General features: G+C 47.7%; 1 protein-coding gene across 1 annotated transcript in view; it reads right to left on the bottom strand.

Moving 5' to 3' along the window:
• Positions 1-1,345: 1,345 nt before the first annotated feature.
• The window catches only part of LOC147105063 (uncharacterized), a 73,190-nt gene continuing 49,003 nt past the window's right edge, over positions 1,346-25,532 (bottom strand). The window contains exons 7-9 of the mRNA XM_086011127.1: positions 23,188-23,246; positions 13,023-13,075; positions 1,346-7,002 (exon numbers count right to left, since the gene is read on the bottom strand). Of these exons, the coding sequence (XP_085867253.1) occupies positions 13,048-13,075; positions 23,188-23,246 (87 nt within the window). The 3' untranslated portion in view covers positions 1,346-7,002; positions 13,023-13,047. The remainder of the gene's footprint in view (positions 7,003-13,022; positions 13,076-23,187; positions 23,247-25,532) is intronic.

Below are 25,532 nucleotides of genomic sequence, written 5' to 3' on the forward strand. Positions count from 1 at the left end.
CAGGTTAAGAGTTTATGAAAGAAATACTAAACCTATGGAAATGAAATGTAAACCACCTCAAGGTGTTTGAACAATGATAGTGGGTGGCAATGCATGCGGATTGGTGGACCTGTGCTTTTATAGCCTAATGGGCAGACGCCTAAAAAAGGTTGTTAGATTGGACACAAAGTTTGGCTTTGTCCTTGTTTCACACTTATTCCACTCTTGTGTCCTATGGCACTTTCTGCTGACTTCTCCCGATTGCCTCTTGGCCATAGCCCCCGCTCTGGGCTTGTTGCTGCTAGGTGTGCAGCACTGCGGAGACGCCTGCTGACTCAGACAAATGAAAATGGGTAACAACAACTTCACTGCCTCCAGTGCTCCTCGTGTATCGGGATATGTCTCAAAATGCTTTGCAGGGCCGAGGAAAATGACAATTGAATGCAGGAGGGAAAAGGAGAAAACAGAACTTGGGGAGGGGATTGAAAGCACAGTCGAAGAGAGGCGTTTTGAAAACTAAGGTGACACCGTAGAGTGATTTAGAAAGGGGCTTTGAGCAACCCTATATCCTCTCCATCACCAAGATGACTTACTTCCAACTCTGGAACATTGCCCATCTCCGCCCCGCCTCAGCTCATCTGCTGTGAAACCCTCACCCATGCCTTTGTTACCTCCAGACTCAACTATTCCAATGCTCTCCTGGCCGGCCTCCCACTTTGCACCCTCCGTAAACTTGAGCTCATCCAAAATTCTGCTGCCCGTGTCCTAACTTGCACCCAGTCCCGTTCACCCATCGCCCCTGTGCTCAGTGCCCCGTGTCCTAACTCGCACCCAGTCCCGTTCACCCATCGCCCCTGTGCTCACTGCCCCGTGTCCTAACTTGCACCAAGTCCCGTTCACCCATCACCCCTGTGCTCACTGCCCTGTGTCCGAACTCGCACCAAGTCCCGTTCACCCATCACCCCCTGTGCTCACTGCCCCGTGTCCTAACTCGCACCAAGTCCCGTTCACCCATCACCCCTGTGCTCACTGCCGTGTCCTAACTCGCACCAAGTCCCGTTCACCCATCACCCCTGTGCTCACTGCCCCGTGTCCTAACTCACACCCAGTCCCGTTCACCCATCGCCCCCTGTGCTCACTGCCCCATGTCCTAACTCGCACCAAGTCCCGTTCACCCATCACCCCCTGTGCTCACTGCCCCGTGTCCTAACTCACACCCAGTCCTGTTCACCCATCACCCCCTGTGCTCACTGCCCCGTGTCCTAACTCACACCCAGTCCCGTTCACCCATCACCCCCTGTGCTCACTGCCCCGTGTCCTAACTCACACCCAGTCCCATTCACCCATCACCCCCTGTGCTCACTGCCCCGTGTCCTAACTCGCACCAAGTCCCGTTCACCCATCACCCCCTGTGCTCACTGCCCCGTGTCCTAACTCGCACCAAGTCCCGTTCACCCATCACCCCCTGTGCTCGCTGCCCCGTGTCCTAACTCGCACCAAGTCCCGTTCACCCATCGCCCCTGTGCTCACTGCCCCGTGCCCTAACTCGCACCAAGTCCCGTTCACCCATCGCCCCTGTGCTCACTGCCCCGTGTCCTAACTCGCACCAAGTCCCGTTCACCCATCGCCCCCTGTGCTCACTGCCCCGTGTCCTAACTCACACCCAGTCCCGTTCACCCATCGCCCCCTGTGCTCACTGCCCCGTGTCCTAACTCGCACCAAGTCCCGTTCACCCATCGCCCGTGCTCACTGCCCCGTGTCCTAACTCGCACCAAGTCCCGTTCACCCATCGCCCCCTGTGCTCACTGCCCCGTGTCCTAACTCGCACCAAGTCCCGTTCACCCATCGCCCCTGTGCTCACTGCCCCGTGTCCTAACTCGCACCAAGTCCCGTTCACCCATCGCCCCTGTGCTCACTGCCCCGTGTCCCAACTCGCACCACGTCCCGTTCACCCATCGCCCCTGTGCTTGCTGACCTACATTTGCTCCCGGTTAAGCAACAGCTCGATTTCAAAATTCTCATCCTTGCTTTCAAATCCCTCCACGGCCTCGCCCCGCAATATATCTCTGTAACCTCCTCCAGCCCCACAACCCTCCGAGATATCTGCGCTCCTCTAATTCTGCCCTCTGGAGCATCCCTGATTATAATCGCTCAACCATTGGTGGCCGTACCTTCAGCTGCCTGGGCCTTAAGAATTCTCTCCCTAAACCTCTCCTCCTCTCTCTCCTCCTTTAAGAAGCTCCTTAAAACCTACCTCTTGACCAATCTTTTGGTCACCTGTCCTAATAGCTCATGTGGCTCGGTGTCAAATATTGTCTGATAACGCTCCTGTGCAGCGCGTTGGGACGTTTTACTACGTTAAAGGCGCGATATAAATGCAAGTTGCTGTTGCAGTTGTGGAAATGATGCTGGAGCAGAGGGAACGAGGCGTAGAACAGTGTCAAAGGGGGCAGCGTGTGCATCCTGAGACATGGGCGGTGTGTGGGGTGGTGGGGAAGAAGTGGCGGGAGGGGGAAATAAAGCCATGGAGAGAATTGAAGGCACAGAATAGGATCCGTTTGGTGAGGCTCAGGAGCTCGGTAAGGAGTACAGGATTTTAATTTTTTTTTTTTTTACAGGTGAGGACAGGGACCATGGAATTCAGAGCAAGTGGAGGGATGGGAGAGGGAAGGGGCTGCTTTGGAGAGTTGAGTTTTGACGTGATAGAGGCATAGATTAGGGTTTAGGCTGTGATAAGTGGCGGAGATGGGAAATATTACAGAATTTGAAGAAAACAATCTTCGCAATGGAACAAAAATATTTAACATTCATAATAAAATGAAAGAACAAAAAAAAGTACAAAATAGTGAACATCTACGGATAAAAGGTGCATTGAGAAATCGGCCGTGTATATATACACATCAATTCTCAGATGAAGTAAATGAAAATTCTATGGTATCGTATGTCCAGAGATTAGCTTTACATTCTTTGCCATTTCTCCATGTGGGTACCTTCATATACTGTTTACTGGTATTTTTATACACCACTGTTCCCCTCTTTGGGCATCTGGCTGTAGGACATGACCAGATGGCACTCAAGGCTTTCCTTAAAATGGTCTGTCTAGATTATAAGGTTTATGATGACACAGATTACAATGGTGACAGGTTGTACAGCTGTTAAATATTATATTTATACTTTACATCTTACAAACATGAAAGGCTCCAAAATTCCATGGGAGACTGGCGGAACCCTCAGGAAAATGGCAGAGACCTGGTTTTGTGCTAGATCGCCACGGTTTCCTGGGAGGAACCTTGATTTGCCCCTTCATAGAATCATAGAAAAAATTACGGCACAGAAGGAGGCCGTTCGGCCCCTCGTGTCTATGCTGACCGAAAAAGAGCTATCCAGCCTAATCCCACTTTCCAGCTCCTGATCCGTCGCCCTGTAGTTTACGGCACTTCAGGTGCACATCCAAGTACTTTTTAAATGTGATGAGGGTTTCTGCCTCTACCACCCTTTCAGGCAGTGAGTTCCAGACCCCCACCGCCCTCTGGGTGAAAAAAATTCTCAACTCACCTCTAATCCTTTTACCGATTACTTTAAATCTATGCCCCCTGGTTATTGACCACCCTGCTAAGGGAAATAGATCCTTCCTATCCACTCTATCTAGGCCCCTCATTATTTTATACACCTCAATTAAGTCTCTCCTCTGTCCCTTACAAGGCAAACAGTAGCCAGGGGTCGGGAAGACCCTGAACTGAGTGTAGCGGGATGGACATATTAGCGGCGGCTGGTCTGCCCATTGAGTGGGGGCACACCGACCTCCACAGGGGAATACGCAGCCCCTACCAGTGAAATGCAGGCTTGGCAAACGACCTGGATCCCAAAGAACTTCCTGCACAGATTGGTCCCCTTGTTCAGAGGGCTGACAGGACCATTGGCAGGGTCGAGGTGGGGTGGGGGGGGGGGTGAGTATGGGCAAACTCCCAGTCACAGCCAGTCCGGTGCTAGAGTTTCCTATAGTCAAGAGCAGGTGGGTGCCAGAGATCCACCCAAAGTGGTGATTGGACTCACCTGACCTATGCAAATGAAGTGCCCTCCCCTGGAGCCGCCAAATTCTGCTGGGGTCAGTGCTGGAGGGCCTCAAACTGCCAGGATTGCGACCCAAGGAATTTCGAAGCCAGAGTCTTTTGCCTATTTTGCGTTCATCGTCACCGTGAGTTAATAGTTTCCTGTTTTTGCCTGGATTCCCTTGACTTCGGCACAACTCTGATAGGTGGTGGGGAATGGGGGAGGGGAGACACGGTTATGGGATAAGACGGAGAAGGGGAGACGGATGTCACAGTCAATCAGAGCTCTTCCTTATAGCTGTAAGCTGACTATGGTTATCAGTATTTGGTATCAGCTGACCTTACGTCACCATTTGGGCTCTAGATGTAGAGAATGGGATCAGTCATGTCACATTGATGCCCTGTCATAAACACAGACTCCTGGTGATATAACATTCACTGGATGGATAACCCCTCCTTGTTCATATGAACCTACAATTGTACAAACCTCCGCACCCTTTGGGCATAATCCTATCATTGTGGGTAATTCCTCCCGAAACCTTATACAATTTGTACATATTTCAGGCAAGATATTTTGGTGACATTACTGTAAAATCCGCATTTTCCGTGTACAGTGGTGAACCTATCTGTAAAATCTTTACACATCAAAATCTCAGTTACAACATTTTTTGCGATATCAGGAACCAACTGAGGTGGACAAGAACACTTGAAAATAATTTCTTTTAGAAACATAATTCTTGTAGCTTGTAACAGAGGTGAAGCAGAATTCAATTTCCAGACTTTAGACTAGCAACTCAGGCCTAGAAATTCAGTATAGCCCCGGTTGGGGCGTTAGATCTGGCGAAGCGCTAAGAGTACCGCCAGCTGCGACTTAGCGCCACCTGGCGCGATATTGGGTCGTTGCGCCCCTGATGGTGTTTGCGGCGGTAAATCAGGCGCTGCACGCTACTCTGAAGGCGCTAACGCGGAGGCGCTACCCAATATCGCTGCGGCGGGGCGCAGCGCAGGTGCTTTCAATAATCACTTTCCCTGAGACACACTGGCGCCGGCCAGCTCTTAAAGGGGCAGGTCAATTGGCATCACCAGACACACTCACTGCCTTGTAGGCCTTCAAAGCGGTGGGAGCCTACCTGTGGCGCACCAGCCTAGCAAGAAATGGAAAGGGTGAGGCAGAGGGCGGAACGCCTCACTGATGGGGCATTGGATGCTTTGGTTGGCGCAGTGGAATCAAGGCCAAGGAAGATGGTCGGAATGTGATTTATGTTTTGGACAGTCTCCCGGGTGTGAGAGGCAATTATGTGTCAATGTATTAGTTTTGCTTTCTGTTGCCATAGCTTTCTCATGTTTGAAGGAACCACATTTTGTGTAATGAAACACTTTCTTCATTTACAATGGCCATGTCTGCTATTTACATGCATCTTGCCCTTCACAGGCTTGGGGGTATCAGACCGGCTGCAGATCTGGCTGAAGCAGCTGGTACAGCTCAGTCACCACCTCCTTTCTAAATCGCAGCCTTCTGACACACTGCTCCTCCGGCATGTTCATGTAGGAAAACTGCTGTCGGAAAACCCTGCCAGCGTAAGGTCTGCTGTGGCGACGTCTATTGGCCCTCCTCCGTCTGGCCATGCCCGCCCCCCTCTCCCAGCGTCTCAGTGCCCTTTCCAGATGATTCAGCAGCAGGACGTTCCCCTCCAATGCAGGCCCCATAATAAGTGCCCACAGGAAGGTTCCCCGTTGTCAAGGCTCACCAACAACAAGGCGATGGTCAGAAGGCTGCTGTTCCTCTGCCAGCGTGGGCCCAGTGGTCAAATGGCTCTCAGTGTGCAGGTCAGCAACTCTTTGTAGCTCTCGAGGAAGTTGTGCACCAGAAATGTGTGCCGTTTTTAAACCACACCAGTCCCCTTTAAATAACGCTCCTCCAGCCCGAGAGCAACTTGGTAAGGCCCAGGAAAACTGTCACTAATAGCGCCAGGCGCTACGGAGGGGGGCGCCACTGAATTTCCCGTCTGGGGCGCCGAAAAGGCGTTGCACACTCAGATGACATCATAATTAGCCTGCGCCCATGAGCGGGCGCTAAGCGTTAGCGCCGGCGCTAAATGCATACTCAATATGGGGCGAGGCGCTAAACGCCTTGCGCCCCACCGGAATTTGGCTATCGCCCCAGTTATTGCCCTCTTTAGGCGCTAATCCCTGGCGCAACCAACCGAATTTCTAGGCCTCAGTGTTTTAGTGATGTTAGATTGTTGGCGCTACGGTGACCCGCTGATGTGGACTAGTGGACTAGTAAAACAACGGTGACATTGCATCAAGGTGCCTCAGTGATGACTGACTGGTAACTATGATGCTGTGGTGATGTCAGATTGTTAATTCGATGGTGAAACTGGGTTGCTGAATTGGTAACTTATGACGATTCTCACTGGTAACTCCTGCTTCGGCTACTAGTTTAACTATCCTACTCGTTATGCAGTTTTTCTTTTGTAAATATAAAAATAATTTCTCGAGAGTCAATTTTTTTTTTGCAGAAACATATCTGGATCCTGTAACAGTCTCTAAAATGGTTGACATAGCTCAGATTCCACGCCATTAACCTGGAGCAACAGAAGCAGGTAGATATGGGACGAGTCGGGTGAAAGTATTCAGCTCGTCCTCCTTCCCTGCTTCTAACCACAAACTTCACGTTGCCAGTGTTGCCCGGTTACCGGTCTTGAATTAAATAAAGCCTCTTTGTGTGTTGCAGGAATCCAACATTCTTTGTTTGTTCTTTCACCCCTGCCAGCTCGAGTGCCGTAATTGCTTGGGTCAAAGCCAGGTTTGCTGCAGTCAGTAGCCAGAACGATGGTCACGAGCAGTTCAGGCATTAATCTACACTTCGGGGGGAATTCACGGGGACTTTCCAGCTCCATTAATAACATGGGAAGAAAGCAAACACTGGCTGCTTCACAGAAGCGAAATCTCTCTGGAGACCATAACACCCCTGCAACACAAAGGCCAGAAGTTAGCTCCCATAGGCAATAAAGATTTAAAACTAATATAGTTGTGAGCCTCACCAATGTCCGTTTTCCTCAGCAATCTTTGAGGTACAGCTGCCGACTCAACTCTACTTTGTTGGGTGAGGGTGTCAAGGGATATGGAGCTAAGACGGGTAAATGGAGTTGAGGTACAGATCAGCCATAATCTAATTGAATGACGGAGCAGGTTTGAGGGGCTGAATAGCCCACTCCTGTTTCTATCTACTTGCAAAAACATAATGAAAAAAGTCTTAGGGCTAGCAATTGGCCTCCTTAGCGCCTCCCGTTAGCGCCTCCGGGGGGGGCGATAACGCGGCGCTAACGACTTACCGACCGGGCGCGGCGAGATGAATGTCTCCCGCTAAACTGGCCGCGAGGTTTGCGGCGGCGGTAACACACTGCGCCACGATCTCCTGCGCCTGGAGATCGTGACGTCATCGTCCTGCGCATCGCCCCGGTAGCGCCCCGGACCAGAACTTCGGTTCCGCCCCCTGCAGCATCGCCGGGCGAAAACACCGACAGCTGCAGGAGGCGTTGTTCGGGAGGCCGGGCGCTTCGAGAGTGCTGTTTAAAGGATATGATGGTTGCGGGGGGGAAAAAATGTCTTGTGGAGCCTAACGTCCATTTTTCATTATTTTCTTGGGCCGCGGTGGATCAGCCCAGTGCTTGGGGCTGATCGGGGCGGTTCGTGGCTGCCGTAGGCAATGAGGTACCTCTTTTCACTGCAGAGCCTGTAGCGATGGCCCTTCCCTTTAAGGGAGGGAAGGAGCCTCCGTTCCCGGCAGCACTGTCCTCGACATTGGGCAATGTTGCACCCCTACCGCCCCTCCTGCCGGCTTTAGTGCTCCAAGGGAAGTGGTAGCACTTGATTTAGTGCTCCACTTCCTTGCTGGTGTAATGTAGGAAACGCGGCAGCCAATTTTGCGCACAGCAAGGTCCTACAAACAGCAATGTTGAAATTGTCTTGTTTTGCACACTTTGTACAAAAATAATAAATTGCAGGACAACGGAGTATTACAGTTTAAACTCTTTTAATGAAGCATCAGGTCTGTAAGCTTTCTCAATCAATACAGCACCATGTGGACCAGATGGAGTTAGGACCCTGGGTCCTCCAAAACAATAGCAGTCCTTACAGATACCTGCAGGCCAATGACAACTCTGCATGTGATCACGTGAATATAATAGGTAATCCTTACAGATGCCTGCGGGCCAATGAAAAATCAATATGCAAATGTTACATCCCCTTTCTTTTAAAAGAAAAATGTTATGCATTACTTTTGAACCTTCCTTCTACATAATGTTCTCAGTAGCATCAACATATAAGTAACTCAACGTTTAACTAGCACTGAAAACATCTCAACGTTTCAATAACGATGTACAGTTTTTTTAGGGCAGCGATCCACCCACACCCTTTGACAGTTCACAAGTCAGGGATAACTCTGGGCTTGACCTCTCGTCGGAATGACGGTGTTGTTCCTTGGTGTTCAGGAGGTGCCTGCAATTGCGGCGGTACACCTGTCCTTCTGGAGTGCGGACATGATACGATCGCTCAGTGTCAGCTGGCTGGATGATGACTGCTGGCTTCCAGTAGTCATGCTCCTGGGTTCTGATGGATTCTCCATTGTGCAGCGGCGGCAGTAGTCTAGCTGACCTGTCATAGTATCTCTTTTGGTGTTGCTGTCTCTGTACACGTTTTGCATGCACTTGCTTGCGGCCGACGACCTGCCAGGGCCTGTCTGGGATACGGTGAGGTATCATGGGCTCTTTGACATTTGATGGGCGGCATCTAGACAAATGGAACATTTTCCGACAATGTCCTCAATGTGTTTGCACATTCCGGGCCAAAACATGTCACGTGCTCTTTGTTTGCATTTTTCCATGCCCATATGTCCAGTATGAATTTTTGTCAACGTCGCTTCTCTGAGACTGGTAGGAATGATGATTTTCTCCCCTTTGAAGACGATTCCGTTGATTTGTGACATTTCGTCTCTGTGGTTCCAGAATTCAAATATGCTCTGAGGGCATTGCCTCCTTTCCTCAGGCCATCCTTCATGTATGACTTTGCTCAGCAGTGTGAGTTGTGCATCTTTCTCTGTTCCTGCTCGGATCTCCTTCAGTTTTGAGTCACTCACAGGTAAGCTGTTGTACACCACATCCATGCCTTCACCGAGGCTGCTGTCCTGGTAGCTAAGAGACTTTCTGGAGAGCGTGTCTGCGACTGGAATGTCTTTGCCTGGATGGTGAATGATTGTGAAGTCATACTTCTGTAGCTGAAGGATCATTCTCTGTAGCCTTGGTGGGGCTGCGGCTAGTGGTTTCCTCATGATTGACTCGAGGGGCTTGTGGTCGGATTCCACAATGACTTGTTGGCCATAGACGTACTGGTGGAAACGCGTACATCCAAACAGAATTGCATATAGCTCTTTCTCGATTTGAGCATAGTTGATTTCACTGTCTGAGAGAGATCTGGAAGCGTAGCCGATGGGCTTTCCTTCTTGCAGTAATACTGCGCCTAGTCCGTACTTTGACGCGTCCACTTGTAGTCTGAGCTCTTTGTTGGGGTCGAAGTAGGCAAGAACTGGTCCTGGTTCTCTGGTGATTAGGTCTTTCATTTTCTGAAATGCTGTGTCATGTTGTTTGTCCCACAAGAACTCATTGGATTGTTTGAGCAACTGACGCATGGGTGCGTTGATTTCGGAGAGGCTCGGGGCAAACTTGGCTAAGTAGTTAACCATGCCTAGTACTGTCTCTAGCTCTGCGCGGTTCTTCGGCGGCTCCATCTTCTTGATGGCGGAGATTTTCTCTGTATCCGGCTTAATGCCATCAGTTGAGAGGCGATGCCCGAAATAACTGATCTCGGTGTATCCGATTATGCTTTTCTCGGGGTTGAGCCGGATACCTTTCTCCCGTGAATTTGTAGCATCGAATGGAGGTTCCTGTCATGTTCCTCTCTATTCCTGCCATAGATGAGGATGTCGTCTACGATTGCGACTACTCCGTCGAGGCCTTCATAGGTTTCGTCGATCTTCCACTGGAATTCATCCTGAGCTGAGATAAGACCAAATGGTAAACGCAGAAATCAGTAGCGTCCAAATGGTGTGTTGAACGTTGTTAGCTTAGATGACTCTTCCGTGAGCTTGATAGTTCAGTATCGTGATCGTGCGTCCATTACACTGAAGTAACGTGCTTCCACTAGCTTGGGTGTGATGTCATCTAGCGTTGGTAGAGGGTAGTGAGGGCGTTTGATAGCCTTGTTCAAATCTCTGGGGTCGAGACAGACTCTGAGCTTGCCTGTACGTGGTTCCTCAACCACTACTAACGCGTTGACCCACTCTGCCGGTTCTGTTTCCCGGACGATGATTTCTGTATTCTCCATGCTCTGCAGCTCCTCCTTCAGGCGACTATGTAGAGCAAGGGGTATCCTTCTCGGTGGGCAAACCACAGGGGTTGCTGCTGGGTCAAGGTGAATAGTGCATTCACCTGGGAATAGTCCGATTCCTTTGACAACGTCAGCAAACTCTTCCATGACTGTCTGCTTCGCGACTGGTGCTGTCAATGATAGCACTAGCTTGACGAGGTCCATGTCTAAACATGCCTTTAGACCTAGCACTGGAGGTGCTTGAGTGTCAATAATGTAAAAGTCCAGCATCATGTCGCTTTCTTTGTACTTGCATTTCATCACGCATGTGCCTTTTACAATGAGCTGCTCACCCCCATAGCCGGTAAGTCTGCGTGAGGTGGGCTGTAGCTCACACTCATCCTTCAAGCTGTGATACTCACTCAGAGGAATTACGTTAACCTGGGATCCAGTGTCTAGTTTAAACTTAAGCTCTTTGCCCTGTTTTCCTATCTCAATATTGGCAAAAGCTTGCTCAGTCTCTGAAATCTGTTTTTTCTGTGACACAGAATCAATAAACAGTTCCTCTGCATTTGGCTCTCTATCTGGCATTTGGTTGTCACTCACTGTGTGTACTGCTTTTCCGAAAGCAGTCCTGCAAACTTTAGCAAAGTGGTTCCGTTTACCATATTTAGTACATTGCCTTCCTTTGGCAGGGCAGTACTCCTTTTCTCCATGCCAGTTGTTTCCACAATATCCACAGTTTTTGAAGCGTTTTATGTCTGTGTCGCCCATTTTTAGAACTCTCTCTGTTCTTTCTGTTCTGAAACACGCTCTCTGGGCAGTGTTCTTTGGTGTGTATCTATTAATTGCGTGCACTGTCTGTTCACTCGAGCTACTCGTGGCGCCGGTTATGGTTTTCAATGTTCTTGGGCTATCTCGTGCGATCTAGTTATGTCTATAACTTTGTCCAGCGTTAGCCCGGACCCAACATTCAAAAGTTTCTCTCTCACTTTAGCTGAATGTATTCCAAACACAATGCGGTCTCTGACCATCTCATTTTTATCTGCATATACACAGTCTTCTACCAGCAGTTTTAACTCAGTCACGAACTGTTCAAACGACTCACTAGCTCCTTGTACTTTCTCCTGAATCTTGTACCTAGCGAATATCGTATTTGTCTTGGGCATCACATATGCTTCAAAACGGTCAAAATAACTTTTCAGTACCTTTGCCTCATCCGTGGTGAGAGACCATGTGTTAAAAATGTCTCTCCCTTTTTCTTCGATCCACAGGAGTAGGTAGCTGCATCTTTCTTCCTCCCCTTTGCTTTTCAGTGGACCCGAAAACATTAACTCCACGTGTTGCTTGAACTTGCGCCATTCTCTAGGTAAGTTCAAAGATTCCCAATTCATTCGAGGTAAGGGAGCTCCAACGATGTCCATTTCAAATCCCTGTTCTGACACCATGTCTTGTTTTGCACACTTTGTACAAAAATAATAAATTGCAGGACAACGGAGTATTACAGTTTAAACTCTTTTAATGAAGCATCAGGTCTGTAAGCTTTCTCAATCAATACAGCACCGTGTGGACCAGATGGAGTTAGGACCCTGGGTCCTTCAAAACAATAGCAGTCCTTACAGATGCCTGCAGGCCAGTGACAACTCAGCATGTGATCACGTGAATATAATAGGTATTCCTTACAGATGCCTGCGGCCAATGATAAATCAATATGCAAATGTTACAATAATGACCAGATAATCTGTTGTGTGATGTTGGTTGAGGGATAAATATTGGCCAGGACACCGAGGAGAAGTCACTTTCACCGTGGGATCTTTTAGATCCACCTGAAAGGGCAGACGGGCCTCGGTTTAACGTCTCATCCGAATGGCGTATCAGGTACACCAGATTTCCTATTTCTGTCTTTTAACTGTCTGACGTCACTACCACACTGATGCAGGCACAGCACTGGCGAGACTGCGGAATACAACACTGATGGGTTAAACAGTGTGACGATGCCTGGCACTGTAGTACCAGTTTGCTACAGAGTGTGGTTCTGCGCCCGCAGCTCCTTCTTCTGCTTCTGAGGCAGTCCCTCGGAACCGAGGATGACTTGCTTCCACACTAAAAATGAGTTCTCAGGTGGCTGATGAGTCCAGTGCGGGACCTACAGTCTCTCACAGGTGGGGCAGACGGTGGTTGAAGGGGCGGGTGGGTGGGGTGCTTGGGTTGACGTGCACTCCTTGCGCTTGGCTTCTGCTTGCTCCCGGCGAAGAGACTCGAGGTGTTCGGCGCCTTCCCGGATGCTTCTCCTCCACTTTGTGCAGTCTTGGGCCAGGGATTCCCAGGTGTCGGTGGGGATGTTACACTTTTTCAAGGAGGCTTTGAGGGTGTCCTTGAAGCATTTCCTCTGCCCACCTGGGGCTCTCTTGCTGTGTCGGAGCTCCAAGTAGAGCGCTTGTTTTGGGAGTCTCGTATCGGGCAAGCGGACAATGTGACCCGTCCATCGGAGCTGATCGAGCGCGGTCAAAGCTTCGATGCTGGGGATGTTGGCCTGAGCGAGAACACTGACGTTGTTGCGCCTATCCTGCCAATGGATTTGCAGGCACTGGGTTACTACATTAATCGGGAAATGTTTTGTAGACTCACCGCTCTTTCACTCCTTTAGAGCCCGTTAGACTTCTGTTTCCAGAAAGCTCCTCCTGTAATGAGAAAATTGCAGAAAGTTGTCTGACAGTCTGAGCAATAAGCTAAACCAGCTGGGTGCCAAATTCTAACCAATCATAGCACATTCTTGAATTCATCATTTCATAAATGGCTGGGCCTCTGCATGTGAATGTGAGTCATTTCCCAAACATGCTGAAGATGAGCCAAGGGCTAGTAGTTCATCTTAAAAGTGTTCATATTAACTCTTTGGGTGCAACTGTGTGGAATTCCTACTTAAAAATAAACAGGTTTATGGTTACTAACTATGAGCTGTTGTTTATACAGGAGGATTACTGTTACTCGCTGTGTAAATGTACATAGTCACTGTTTATACAGCAGAATAAGTGTTACTTGTGTAACCAAATGGAATCATTATTTACACAGCAGGGTAAGAGTTACTTCACATGTAATTGTATATAGTCATTGTTTTTATCGGACGGGAATTATGTAACTGTATGGAGTTACCGTTTATTTAGAAGGCATCTGCATTGGGGCTCTCACTCCACATCTCCCTTTTACTTGAAGATGGTACAGCTTTGAGAGCCTTGGTCCCGTTAGTAATAATTGTTTGCTAATTAAAGGACATATAGAGGCTCTAGGGAATAGGCTGCTGACGTTCTCTATTTAGGCTCAGATATAAAAATGGACGAGGCAACTGAGGACATTGATCCTGTGGACCATTCCCAAGCATGACTCAGTGTCTTCAGAAGAGGCAACGATGGGTATCTGGGACATTTAGGATGCAACTGCCAGCTCGACCTTGATAGTAGTTTATGTAACTTTTCACTCGATTTTGCTAAAAGAGCTGTAAAAAGTGTTAGAAAATAGGTCTTTAGATTGGAGTGGCTTACTTTATGGAGTAGAGCAGCTTCACATTTAATGAGAGCAACGAGGGGATAAGATTACTATTGCATTTTTCAAAGTTAAAGTGGGAACGCCACTTCAAGGCAAAGCTTTATTTTTATTTTATCTTTACGATTAATTGTATTAAAGATTCATATACAACCCGTTGGGCCAAATGGCCTGTTTCTATGCTGTAAAATTCCATGTAGTACTCAATGTAGAAACTGAAAACTATACCTGTGGGGGTGACTGCAGCGAAGTGCAGTGAAATTACTAAGGAGTGCCAGTGCGTTACTGGGAAGAGCACTGTTACTCAAGAGTAGAGGAGTTACTGAAGTGTGTTCCTTTTACTGAAGAGTAGGATTGTTACTGAAGAGCAGAGGAATCATACAATAGTACAGCACAGAAGGAAGCCATTCGGCCCATCGAGTCTGCACCGGCTCTTTCGAAGAGCAATCCAGTTAGTCCCACTCCCCCGCTCTTTCCCCATATCCCTGCAATTTTTCCTCCTTCACGTATTTATCCAATTCCCTTTTGAAGGCTACTATTGAATCTGTCTCCACCGCCCCATTAGGCAGCGCAGTCCAAATCCTAACCACTCGTTGCATGAAAAAGTTTTGCCTCATGTCGCTTTCTTTTTGCCAATCACCTTAAATCTGTGTCCTCTGGTTAGCGACCCTTCAGCCATTGGGAACAGTTTCTCTTTATTTACTCGATCTAAACCCTTCATGATTTTAAACACCTCTATCAAATCTCCTCTTAGCCTTCTCTGCGCTAAGGAGAACAACCCCAGCTTCTCCAGTCTATCCACGTAACTGTAATCCCTCAGCCCTGGAACCATTCTAGTGAATCTCTTCAGTACTCTGTCCAAAGCCTTCATGTCCTTCCTAAAGTGCGGTGCCTGGAATTGGACACAATACTCCAGCTGGGGCCGAGCTAGTGCTTTATATCGGATTAGCATAATTTCCCGGCTTCTGTCTATGTCTCTATTTATAAAGCCCAGGATCCCGTATGCTTTATTAACTGCTTTGTTAACCTGTCCTGCCACCTTCAAAGATTTGTGCACAAACACCCCCAGGTCGCTCTGTTCTTGCACCCACATTAAAATTGTATCATTTAGTGTGTATGGTCTCTCCGCTGAAGAGTGGTCCGTTTGCTGAAGAGTAGTATTGGTACTGAAAAGCAGAGGGTTTATCGCAGGCTGGTGGGGTTACTGAACAGGGGCGGGGTTACTGAACAGGGGCGGGGTTACTGAACAGGGGCGGGGTTATTGAACAGGGGCGGGGTTACTGAACAGGGGTGGGGTTAATGAACAGGGGCGGGGTTACTGAACAGGGGCGGGGTTACTGAACAGGGGCGGGGTTACTGAACAGGGGCGGGGTTACTGAACGGGGGCGGGGTTACTGAACGGGGGCGGGGTTACTGAACGGGGGCGGGGTTCCTGAACGGGGGTGGGGTTACTGAACGGTGGCGGGGTTACTGAACGGGGGTGGGGTTACTGAACGGGGGTGGGGTTACTGAACGGGGGTGGGGTTACTGAACGGGGGTGGGGTTACTGAACGGGGGTGGGGTTACTGAACGGGGGTGGGGTTACTGAACAGGGGTGGGGTTACTGAACAGGGGTGGGGTTAATGAACAGGGGCGGGGTTACTGAACAGGGGTGGGGTTACTGAACAGGGGTGTTATAAGGATGTCGTCTAGGTAGCATTGAGTCCCCGGAATCCCTTGCAGGACTTGCTCCATAGCTCTTTGCCAGATAGCTGGAGCTGATGCTATTCCAAAAACCAGTCGATTGTACTGGTACAGGCCTTTGTGTGTGTTTATTGTGAGATACTTTTTAGAGGTCTCCTCAACCTCCATCTGTAGATATGCCTGTGCCAAGTCAATTTTTGTGAAACGTTTCCCTCCGGATAGTGAGGCGAAAATATCTTCTATCCTCGGAAGAGGATACTGTACCGTGTGAAGGACCGGGTTTACAGTCACCTTAAAGTCCCCACAGATGCGAATTTTTTTCTGTTCCTCAGAGTTATTTTTCAATGTTTTTTTCATGACTGGAACGATGGGTGTTGCCCATTCGCTCCAATCTATTTTGGATAATACGCCTGCCTTTTCCAAATTCTTCAGCTCTGCCTCGACTGCCAGACGTATTGCGTATGGCACCGGTCTTGCCTTAAAAATTTTTGGAATTGCTGTATCTTCCACTTTTATTGAGGCGGTGATGCCTTTCAAGGTTCCTAGTTTCTCTTGAAACACTTCTTTGGCGTTGGCCAAGATGTCTTTTAATCGTTCAGGTATGATGTCATCACTGTTTTTTTCCTTACTGGTCACCGTCAGTGCCTGAATGGAGTGCCAGTCTAAACGTATCTTCCTTATCCATTCACGTCCCAACAACGGTGGACCACCATCTTGTAGAATGTATAAATACAACTTCTGTATTTCTTTGCCGTTGTATACCACAGGCACCCTTATTTTTCCTTTGGGGTAGACTTTCTGCCCCGTATATGTTTTTAAGATAATGGATGTGTCTTTTAGAGGTATATGCGAAAATAGCCTCTCGTAATCTCGTCGATTTATTACGGTTAGAGCTGATCCTGTATCTAGCTCCATTTTAACTGGGGACCCTGCTATTGTGAGGGTAACCCAAATGGTTTGGTAATCCTCTTTGGCAAGTACATTATGTAATTTGAGACAGCTTAGTCTCTTGTTTCCGGAGTCGCTATCGCTATTCTGGTCTTCGGAGCTATTGTCCGTCATCATTTGTACCTTCCTGTACTTTTCTTTATTGATTTTTTGTTTTCTGTCAGTGGATTTATTTTGTCCAGATTGGCATACCCGTGCAATGTGTCCAATCTTACCACATTGCCTGCATGCTTTGCCCTTGAACCAGCAGTCCCTCTGGTTATGGGTGGATCTGCCGCAGCGATAACATCTTCCGAACTCCTGTGTCATTTTATGGGTGCCGAAGTCCTGTGTCTCTTGTTGTATCTCTGCAGCTCCTTTTGCTGCTGCTTCGTATGATACAGCCATACTGAAAGCTTTGTCCAATGTTAAATCTTTTTCAGAAAGCAGTCTTTTTTGTGTTCCTTCACTTAAGAGACCGCAAACAAATTTGTCTCGAAGATAATCCGATAGTCCTGCTCCGAATTGGCAGTACTTTGATAGCTTTCTTAATTCGGTTAGGTAATCAGCGTTACTTTCATTCTTGTGTTGATTTCTCTTGAAGAACTTGAATCGTTCCGCTATCAGCAGCGGTGTTGGGTTTAAATGCTCCTGCAGGGTATCAACAATTTCTTTAAAAGTCTTGTCCTTTGGTTTGGCTGGAGTGATTAAATTTCGTAACAGCCCGTATGTCTTCGCGCCCATTAAGTTCAGAAGTATTGAAGCTTTTTTTTCATCTGTTATTCCATTTGCAGTGCAATAAACCTCTACTCTTTCCACGTATGTGGTCCAATCTTCTATTTCGCCATCAATAGCCTCAATATTACCAGATTTAGGCATTTAAGAAAAGATATGGCGCTTCCCGCGCTTTTTTTTTCTCTCTGTAGCAACGATATGGCGCTTCCCGCGCTTTCCCGCCGCTGCTACCGATAACAACGCTGTTTTACTGTGGTTTCCGTTTATTCACTGTTGGAGACTCGTTCCCGACGGAGGTCTAAACGCTGACCTGCTTGCCACGCCGGCCGTCTCTCGAGTGCACCCTCCCAGTCCGTTATTGCTTGCCTCCGATTCCGCTGCCTGTCTCAGCTGTAGAGCCCGCCGCTGGAGCTCCAGCCTGATGCCCAGGAAGGATTAGCGCAGTACCTGTCACCAGCTTGGCCAGCTGGTGAAACCACAGTTTCTCTTACTTCCTTGAGTCTTCTGGACGCTGGAGGAATCGATGTCCTTGAGGTGCTGCCGAATTGCAGGTAAGTCCGTTTCCACTTCGTCGCCACTGTAGTGTTCGTGTGTAGATAAAGACACTGAAGACAGGAGTTGGTTCATAGGTATTTACTAAGCAAGTCTGGGGGGGGGGGTTTCTAAAGGATATACACAATACACAGGCTTATATAGCCCAAGTGGCAATTACCGGCATTACGCACACCTGGGGCTCTTAAAGGCACATACACCATAATTGCTCTTAAAGGCACATACACCACAATTCCTCCCCTTCTAGCTAACTAGTACATCATATTTTAAGTAATTATTAATTACATGTTATATGCAAAATAATATACATTGCTGTATTAATTAATTATAAGTTAGTCTCTCAGGAGGCTTCCTGACTCGGTCCGGATAACGCCTCGGGGTGTAGTAGTTTCTGGTGGTGTAGTAGGTTCTTCTGGCAAGGCTGATTCGGCTTGAAGGCCAGTGTCGGGTTCATCGGGCTCCAGTATCACCGGATCGGAGGTAGATATGGGTATCTCTACTTCATCGTTAGATGTATAGAGTGGTGGTGTAGGTTGTCCCTTTTCGGATGACTTGATGATTTGGTCAGCATGGCGCCTTATTATGCTGTCTCCGATGTCCACGGTATACATCAGTGGTCCTAATCGTGTGCAGATAGTTCCAGGCTGCCATTTCTCGGTACGGTAGTCCCGGGCCAAAACCGGTTGGCCTATCTGGAAGGCCCTAGTTGGCCTTTCATTCATGCCCTGAAACTGCCGGTTCTCCACATCCCTTCGGATGTTGGGCTTGACCAAATCCAGCCGGCATCTTAGGTTTCTATTGTAGAACATCATGGCGGGAGTTTGGTTAGTAACCATATGCGTTGCATTCCTATATGCAAATAAGAAGTTATCCACCTTGTGCTGAAGTTTTATGTCTTCATTACCCATGGCCTTGATGGCCTTCTTGAAGGTCTGGACAAACCTTTCAGCCAATCCATTGGTGGCGGGATGGTATGGGGCGGACGTGTAGTGCTTTACCCCATTGTTCTTTAAGAACTTTCTGAATTCTTCGGACACAAATTGCGGTCCATTATCAGAACATATCTGCTCCGGCAGCCCATTCCTGGCAAATATGGTCCTTAATACTGTGATGGTTTTTTTCCGTGGTGGTGGAGGACATCTTTATTACCTCCGGCCACTTGGAGTGTGCATCAACTGCGATTAAGAACATTGAGTCCATAAATGGACCAGCAAAGTCGATGTGCACCCTTTGCCAGGGAGATGAGGGCCACTCCCATGGATGTAGAGGGGCCTGTGGCAGAGCATTTTGGACCTTCTGGCATCCCAGGCAGCTCTTGGTCATGGCTTCGATGTCTCCATCGATACCTGGCCACCATACAAACGCCCTAGCTAGGTTCTTCATTTTCACTCCACCCAGATGCCCCTCGTGAAGCTCCTTTAGCACTTTATCCTGGAGTTTGGGTGGAATCACCATTCTGGATCCACACATCAAGGTTCCTCGGCACACTGACAGCTGTTCTCTTCTTTGCGAGAATGCTGGCAACAGTGGTTCGCCATGTGCTGGCCATCCCTTCACTGTTAAATCGTAGACCCGTGAGAGAGTAGGGTCATTTCTTGTCTCCCTTTCAATGGCAGAATTTGTCACCGGTAGACATTCCACTATGGTAGAGTGGAATATCTCTACTGGGTCTACTGTAGGTGCCTCTTCTATCGTTGGCAATGGTAGGCGTGATAAACCGTCAGCATTCCCATGCTGTTTTGACCCTTTGTATTCAATGTTGTATTGGTGTGCCCCTAGAAAAAGGGGCCACCTCTGTAGTCTTTGTGCCGTCATAATGGGGACACCTTTTTTAGGGTTGAATATGGAGATGAGGGGTTGATGGTCAGTCAGCAAGGTAAATTTTTGTCCGTGTAGGTAATGGTTGAATTTCTTCACTCCCCATACCAGGCTGAGTGCTTCCCTGTCTATCTGGGCATAGTTACGCTCAGCTGAGTTCAATGAGCGTGACGCAAAAGCTATCGGCCGTTCCGAGCCATCAGGGAATCTATGGGACAATACCGCTCCTATGCCGTAAGGGGATGCATCGCACGCCAGTCTGATTGGTAGTGATGGGTTGTAATGAGCCAAAAAATTTTCGGATGTGATTAAGTCTTTACATTTATGGAAGGCACGTTTACAGTCTTCGTTCCATTTTCAAATCACTCCTGTCTGTAGAAGATCATTAAGAGGGTGTAGAATAGTTGATAAGTTTGGTAAAAATTTATGATAGTAATTTATTAATCCCAGGAATGACCTTAATTGTGAAACATTTTCAGGTGCTGGGGCTTTTATAACTGCTTCAATTTTCTCAGGTGACTTATGCAACCCTTCCTTATTAATTATGTGGCCACAATATGATATCTGATTTTGGAAAAATTCGCACTTGGGGCGATTTGCTCGTAGGCCCCGTTCTTTCAGCCTAGTGAGCACCTGCTCCAAATTGGCAAGGTGCTCGTTGTCGTTTTCTCCTGTTATAAGGATGTCGTCTAGGTAGCATTGAGTCCCCGGAATCCCTTGCAGGACTTGCTCCATAGCTCTTTGCCAGATAGCTGGAGCTGATGCTATTCCAAAAACCAGTCGATTGTACTGGTACAGGCCTTTGTGTGTGTTTATTGTGAGATACTTTTTAGAGGTCTCCTCAACCTCCATCTGTAGATATGCCTGTGCCAAGTCAATTTTTGTGAAACGTTTCCCTCCGGATAGTGAGGCGAAAATATCTTCTATCCTCGGAAGAGGATACTGTACCGTGTGAAGGACCGGGTTTACAGTCACCTTAAAGTCCCCACAGATGCGAATTTTTTTCTGTTCCTCAGAGTTATTTTTCAATGTTTTTTTCATGACTGGAACGATGGGTGTTGCCCATTCGCTCCAATCTATTTTGGATAATACGCCTGCCTTTTCCAAATTCTTCAGCTCTGCCTCGACTGCCAGACGTATTGCGTATGGCACCGGTCTTGCCTTAAAAATTTTTGGAATTGCTGTATCTTCCACTTTTATTGAGGCGGTGATGCCTTTCAAGGTTCCTAGTTTCTCTTGAAACACTTCTTTGGCGTTGGCCAAGATGTCTTTTAATCGTTCAGGTATGATGTCATCACTGTTTTTTTCCTTACTGGTCACCGTCAGTGCCTGAATGGAGTGCCAGTCTAAACGTATCTTCCTTATCCATTCACGTCCCAACAACGGTGGACCACCATCTTGTAGAATGTATAAATACAACTTCTGTATTTCTTTGCCGTTGTATACCACAGGCACCCTTATTTTTCCTTTGGGGTAGACTTTCTGCCCCGTATATGTTTTTAAGATAATGGATGTGTCTTTTAGAGGTATATGCGAAAATAGCCTCTCGTAATCTCGTCGATTTATTACGGTTAGAGCTGATCCTGTATCTAGCTCCATTTTAACTGGGGACCCTGCTATTGTGAGGGTAACCCAAATGGTTTGGTAATCCTCTTTGGCAAGTACATTATGTAATTTGAGACAGCTTAGTCTCTTGTTTCCGGAGTCGCTATCGCTATTCTGGTCTTCGGAGCTATTGTCCGTCATCATTTGTACCTTCCTGTACTTTTCTTTATTGATTTTTTGTTTTCTGTCAGTGGATTTATTTTGTCCAGATTGGCATACCCGTGCAATGTGTCCAATCTTACCACATTGCCTGCATGCTTTGCCCTTGAACCAGCAGTTCCTCTGGTTATGGGTGGATCGGCCGCAGCGATAACATCTTCCGAACTCCTGTGTCATTTTATGGGTGCCGAAGTCCTGTGTCTCTTGTTGTATCTCTGCAGCTCCTTTTGCTGCTGCTTCGTATGATACAGCCATACTGAAAGCTTTGTCCAATGTTAAATCTTTTTCAGAAAGCAGTCTTTTTTGTGTTCCTTCACTTAAGAGACCGCAAACAAATTTGTCTCGAAGATAATCCGATAGTCCTGCTCCGAATTGGCAGTACTTTGATAGCTTTCTTAATTCGGTTAGGTAATCAGCGTTACTTTCATTCTTGTGTTGATTTCTCTTGAAGAACTTGAATCGTTCCGCTATCAGCAGCGGTGTTGGGTTTAAATGCTCCTGCAGGGTATCAACAATTTCTTTAAAAGTCTTGTCCTTTGGTTTGGCTGGAGTGATTAAATTTCGTAACAGCCCGTATGTCTTCGCGCCCATTAAGTTCAGAAGTATTGAAGCTTTTTTTTCATCTGTTATTCCATTTGCAGTGCAATAAACCTCTACTCTTTCCACGTATGTGGTCCAATCTTCTATTTCGCCATCAAAAGCCTCAATATTACCAGATTTAGGCATTTAAGAAAAGATATGGCGCTTCCCGCGCTTTTTTTTTCTCTCTGTAGCAACGATATGGCGCTTCCCGCGCTTTCCCGCCGCTGCTACCGATAACAACGCTGTTTTACTGTGGTTTCCGTTTATTCACTGTTGGAGACTCGTTCCCGACGGAGGTCTAAACGCTGACCTGCTTGCCACGCCGGCCGTCTCTCGAGTGCACCCTCCCAGTCCGTTATTGCTTGCCTCCGATTCCGCTGCCTGTCTCAGCTGTAGAGCCCGCCGCTGGAGCTCCAGCCTGATGCCCAGGAAGGATTAGCGCAGTACCTGTCACCAGCTTGGCCAGCTGGTGAAACCACAGTTTCTCTTACTTCCTTGAGTCTTCTGGACGCTGGAGGAATCGATGTCCTTGAGGTGCTGCCGAATTGCAGGTAAGTCCGTTTCCACTTCGTCGCCACTGTAGTGTTCGTGTGTAGATAAAGACACTGAAGACAGGAGTTGGTTCATAGGTATTTACTAAGCAAGTCTGGGGGGGGGGTTTCTAAAGGATATACACAATACACAGGCTTATATAGCCCAAGTGGCAATTACCGGCATTACGCACACCTGGGGCTCTTAAAGGCACATACACCATAATTGCTCTTAAAGGTACATACACCACAATTTTCAACAAAGTGATCTCTTTGGCCAGTCAGAAATATCAACACATGGGTATGATGCCTCAAAATGTGGTCACAAGCCAAGCTAAGTACTGTGGGGGGAAAAAAAAAACCTCCTGCTCTGTTTCAATATAAGTAGCAACAACAGAAGGGTTCAATTGGAGATAGCTGTACCAAGGACAGCTGCCTCATGAATTTGACTGTGGTTACTGCCGAGAGGGCAAGACGATGGAGCAACTGGACTGGGAAGCCATTCCACTGATTAAAAGATGGCGCTAATGGGAGGAGAGAGGCGTCTCTTGGACCTGTGCTCTGCCGGCCGAAGGGAAAGGCAACACCAGCTCGCTTTTTCGGAAGCGGGAGGTGGAGGCATATGATATACTTTAAGGAAACTATAGAGGAGAAAAGTTGGGTACCTGGCATCTGCTTCATAATTAACGTGGAGGCCTGCTCTCCAGGACCATCTGTTAATTCCCTGGAAACAAAAAAAATCAGATTAATTAGGAATGACACCGAACTGAGCTTATTTTTTACTCCTTGCTTTTCCGTCATTACGCCTCACTTTAGGGTATGCATTACCGTTCCCAGCCAGCTGAATTCTATATATGACATGCCATGATTCCAGTTAAAGTACAGTATTCTGTAAATCACTTGATCACCATGGCCTATAAATGATTTTATAATCGTCAAACCTCTTGTTAACCATATGTCCATTCAGGTCCTTTCAAAAGGAACTAATCAACACAGTATTAATTATTTTTGATGGAAGTCTAATCTACAAATCTAAGAACATATTAGGAGCAGGAGTAGGGCATACGGCCCCTCGAGTCTGCTCCGCCATTCAATAAGATCATGGTTGATCTTCGACCTCCATTCCACTTTCCCGCCCAATCTCCATATCCCTTGATTCCCCAGGAGTCCAAAAATCTATCGATCTCAGCCTTGAATATAATCAACGATTCTGCATCCACAGCCCTCTGGGGCAGAGAATTCCAAAGATTCACAACCCTCTGAGTGAAGAAATTCCTCCTCATCTCAGTCTTAAATGGCCGACCCCTGATCCTGAGACTATGCCCTCTAGTTCTAGACACTCCACTCAGGGGAAACAACCTCTCAGCATCTACCCTGTCAATCCCCTTCAGAATCTTGTATGTTTCAATGAGATCACCTCTCATTCTTCTAAACTCGAGAGAGGATCGGCCCAATCTACTCAATCTCTCCTCATAGGACAACCCGCTCATCCCCAATCTACTACTGTGTGGGGAAAATACTTGGTCTCCTCTTTTTCAAGCAGCGATCTAATTCCCTTTTAAAGGAACACATACAAAGGGCCAAAAAACAAGCCTTTACATGTTGTGTCAGGGAAATTCCAGATTGTGGCTTGCTGTGCCGACTGCTTAAAGGAGGAGAGAGAAGTAGAGAGGCGGAGCGGTTTAGGGAGGGGATTCCAGAGCTTAGGGCCTTGGCAGCTGAAGGCACGGCCACCGATGGTGGGGTAAAGGAAATCGGGGATGTGCAAGTGGCCAGAATTGGAGAAGTGCAGAGATCTCGGGGGGTTGTGGGGCTGGAGGAGTTTACAGAGATAGGGAGGGGCGAGGCCATGGAGGGACTTGAGAATTTTAAATTCAAAGCGTCGCTGGACTGGGAGCCAATGTAGGACACCGAGCACAGTGTCAATTGTAGTCATTTCTTGCAGGAAGTTGCTATTCAGCTATTCAGGTAATATAGTAGCACGGATAGAGGATTGGTTAACGGACAGAAAACAGAGAGTAGGGATAAATGGATCCTTTTCAGGTTGGCAGGCTGTAACTAGTGGGGTGCCGCAAGGATCAGTGCTGGGGCCTCAACTATTTACAATCTATATTAATGACCTAGATGAAGGGACCGAGTGTAATGTATCCAAGTTTGCTGACGATACAAAGCTAGGTGGGACAGTAAGCTGTGAGGAGAACACAAAGAGTCTGCAAAGGGATATAGATAGACTAAGTGAGTGGGCAGTAAGGTGGCAGATGGAGTATACTGTAGGGAAATGTGAGGCTATTCACTTTGGTAGGAAGAATAGAAAAACAATGATTTTCAAATGGTGAGAAACTTTCAAATGTTGGTGTTCAGAGAGATTTGGGTGTCCTCATACAGAGGAAACAGGAAACAGAGAATCAGCATGCAGGTTCGGCAAGCAATAAGGAAGGCAAATGGCATGTTGGCCTTTATTGCAAGGGGGTTGGCGTACAAGAGTAAGGAAGTCTTGCTACAATTGTACAGGGCCTTGGTGAGACCACACCTGGAGTACTGGGCACAGTTTTATCTCCTTATCTAAGGAAGGATATACTTGCCTTGGAGGCGGTGCAACAAAGGTTCACTAGATTGATTCCTGGGGCGAGAGGGCTGTCCTATGATGAGAGATTGTGTAAAATGGGCCGATACTCTCTGGAGTTTAGAAGAATGAGAGGTGACCTCATTGAAACATACAAGATTCTGAAGGGGATTGACAGGGTAGATGCCGAGAGGTTGTTTCCCCTGGCTGGAGTGTCTAGAACTAGGGGGCATAGTCTCAGGATAAGGGTTCGGCCATTTAAGACTGAGATGAGGAGGAATTTCTTCACTCCGAGGGTTTGAATCTTTGGAATTCTCTGCCCCAGAGGGCTGTGAATGCTGAGTCTTTGAGTATATTCAAGGCTGAGATCGATAGATTTTTGGACTCTAGGGGAATCAAGGGATATGGAGATCGGGCGGGAAAGTGGAGTTGAGGTCGATGATCAGC

The sequence above is a fragment of the Somniosus microcephalus genome, chromosome 18, assembly GCF_052327205.1.
Source record: "Somniosus microcephalus isolate GS21.2 chromosome 18, FLI_Smic_1.0, whole genome shotgun sequence".
In the NCBI taxonomy this organism is placed as follows: domain Eukaryota; kingdom Metazoa; phylum Chordata; class Chondrichthyes; order Squaliformes; family Somniosidae; genus Somniosus; species Somniosus microcephalus.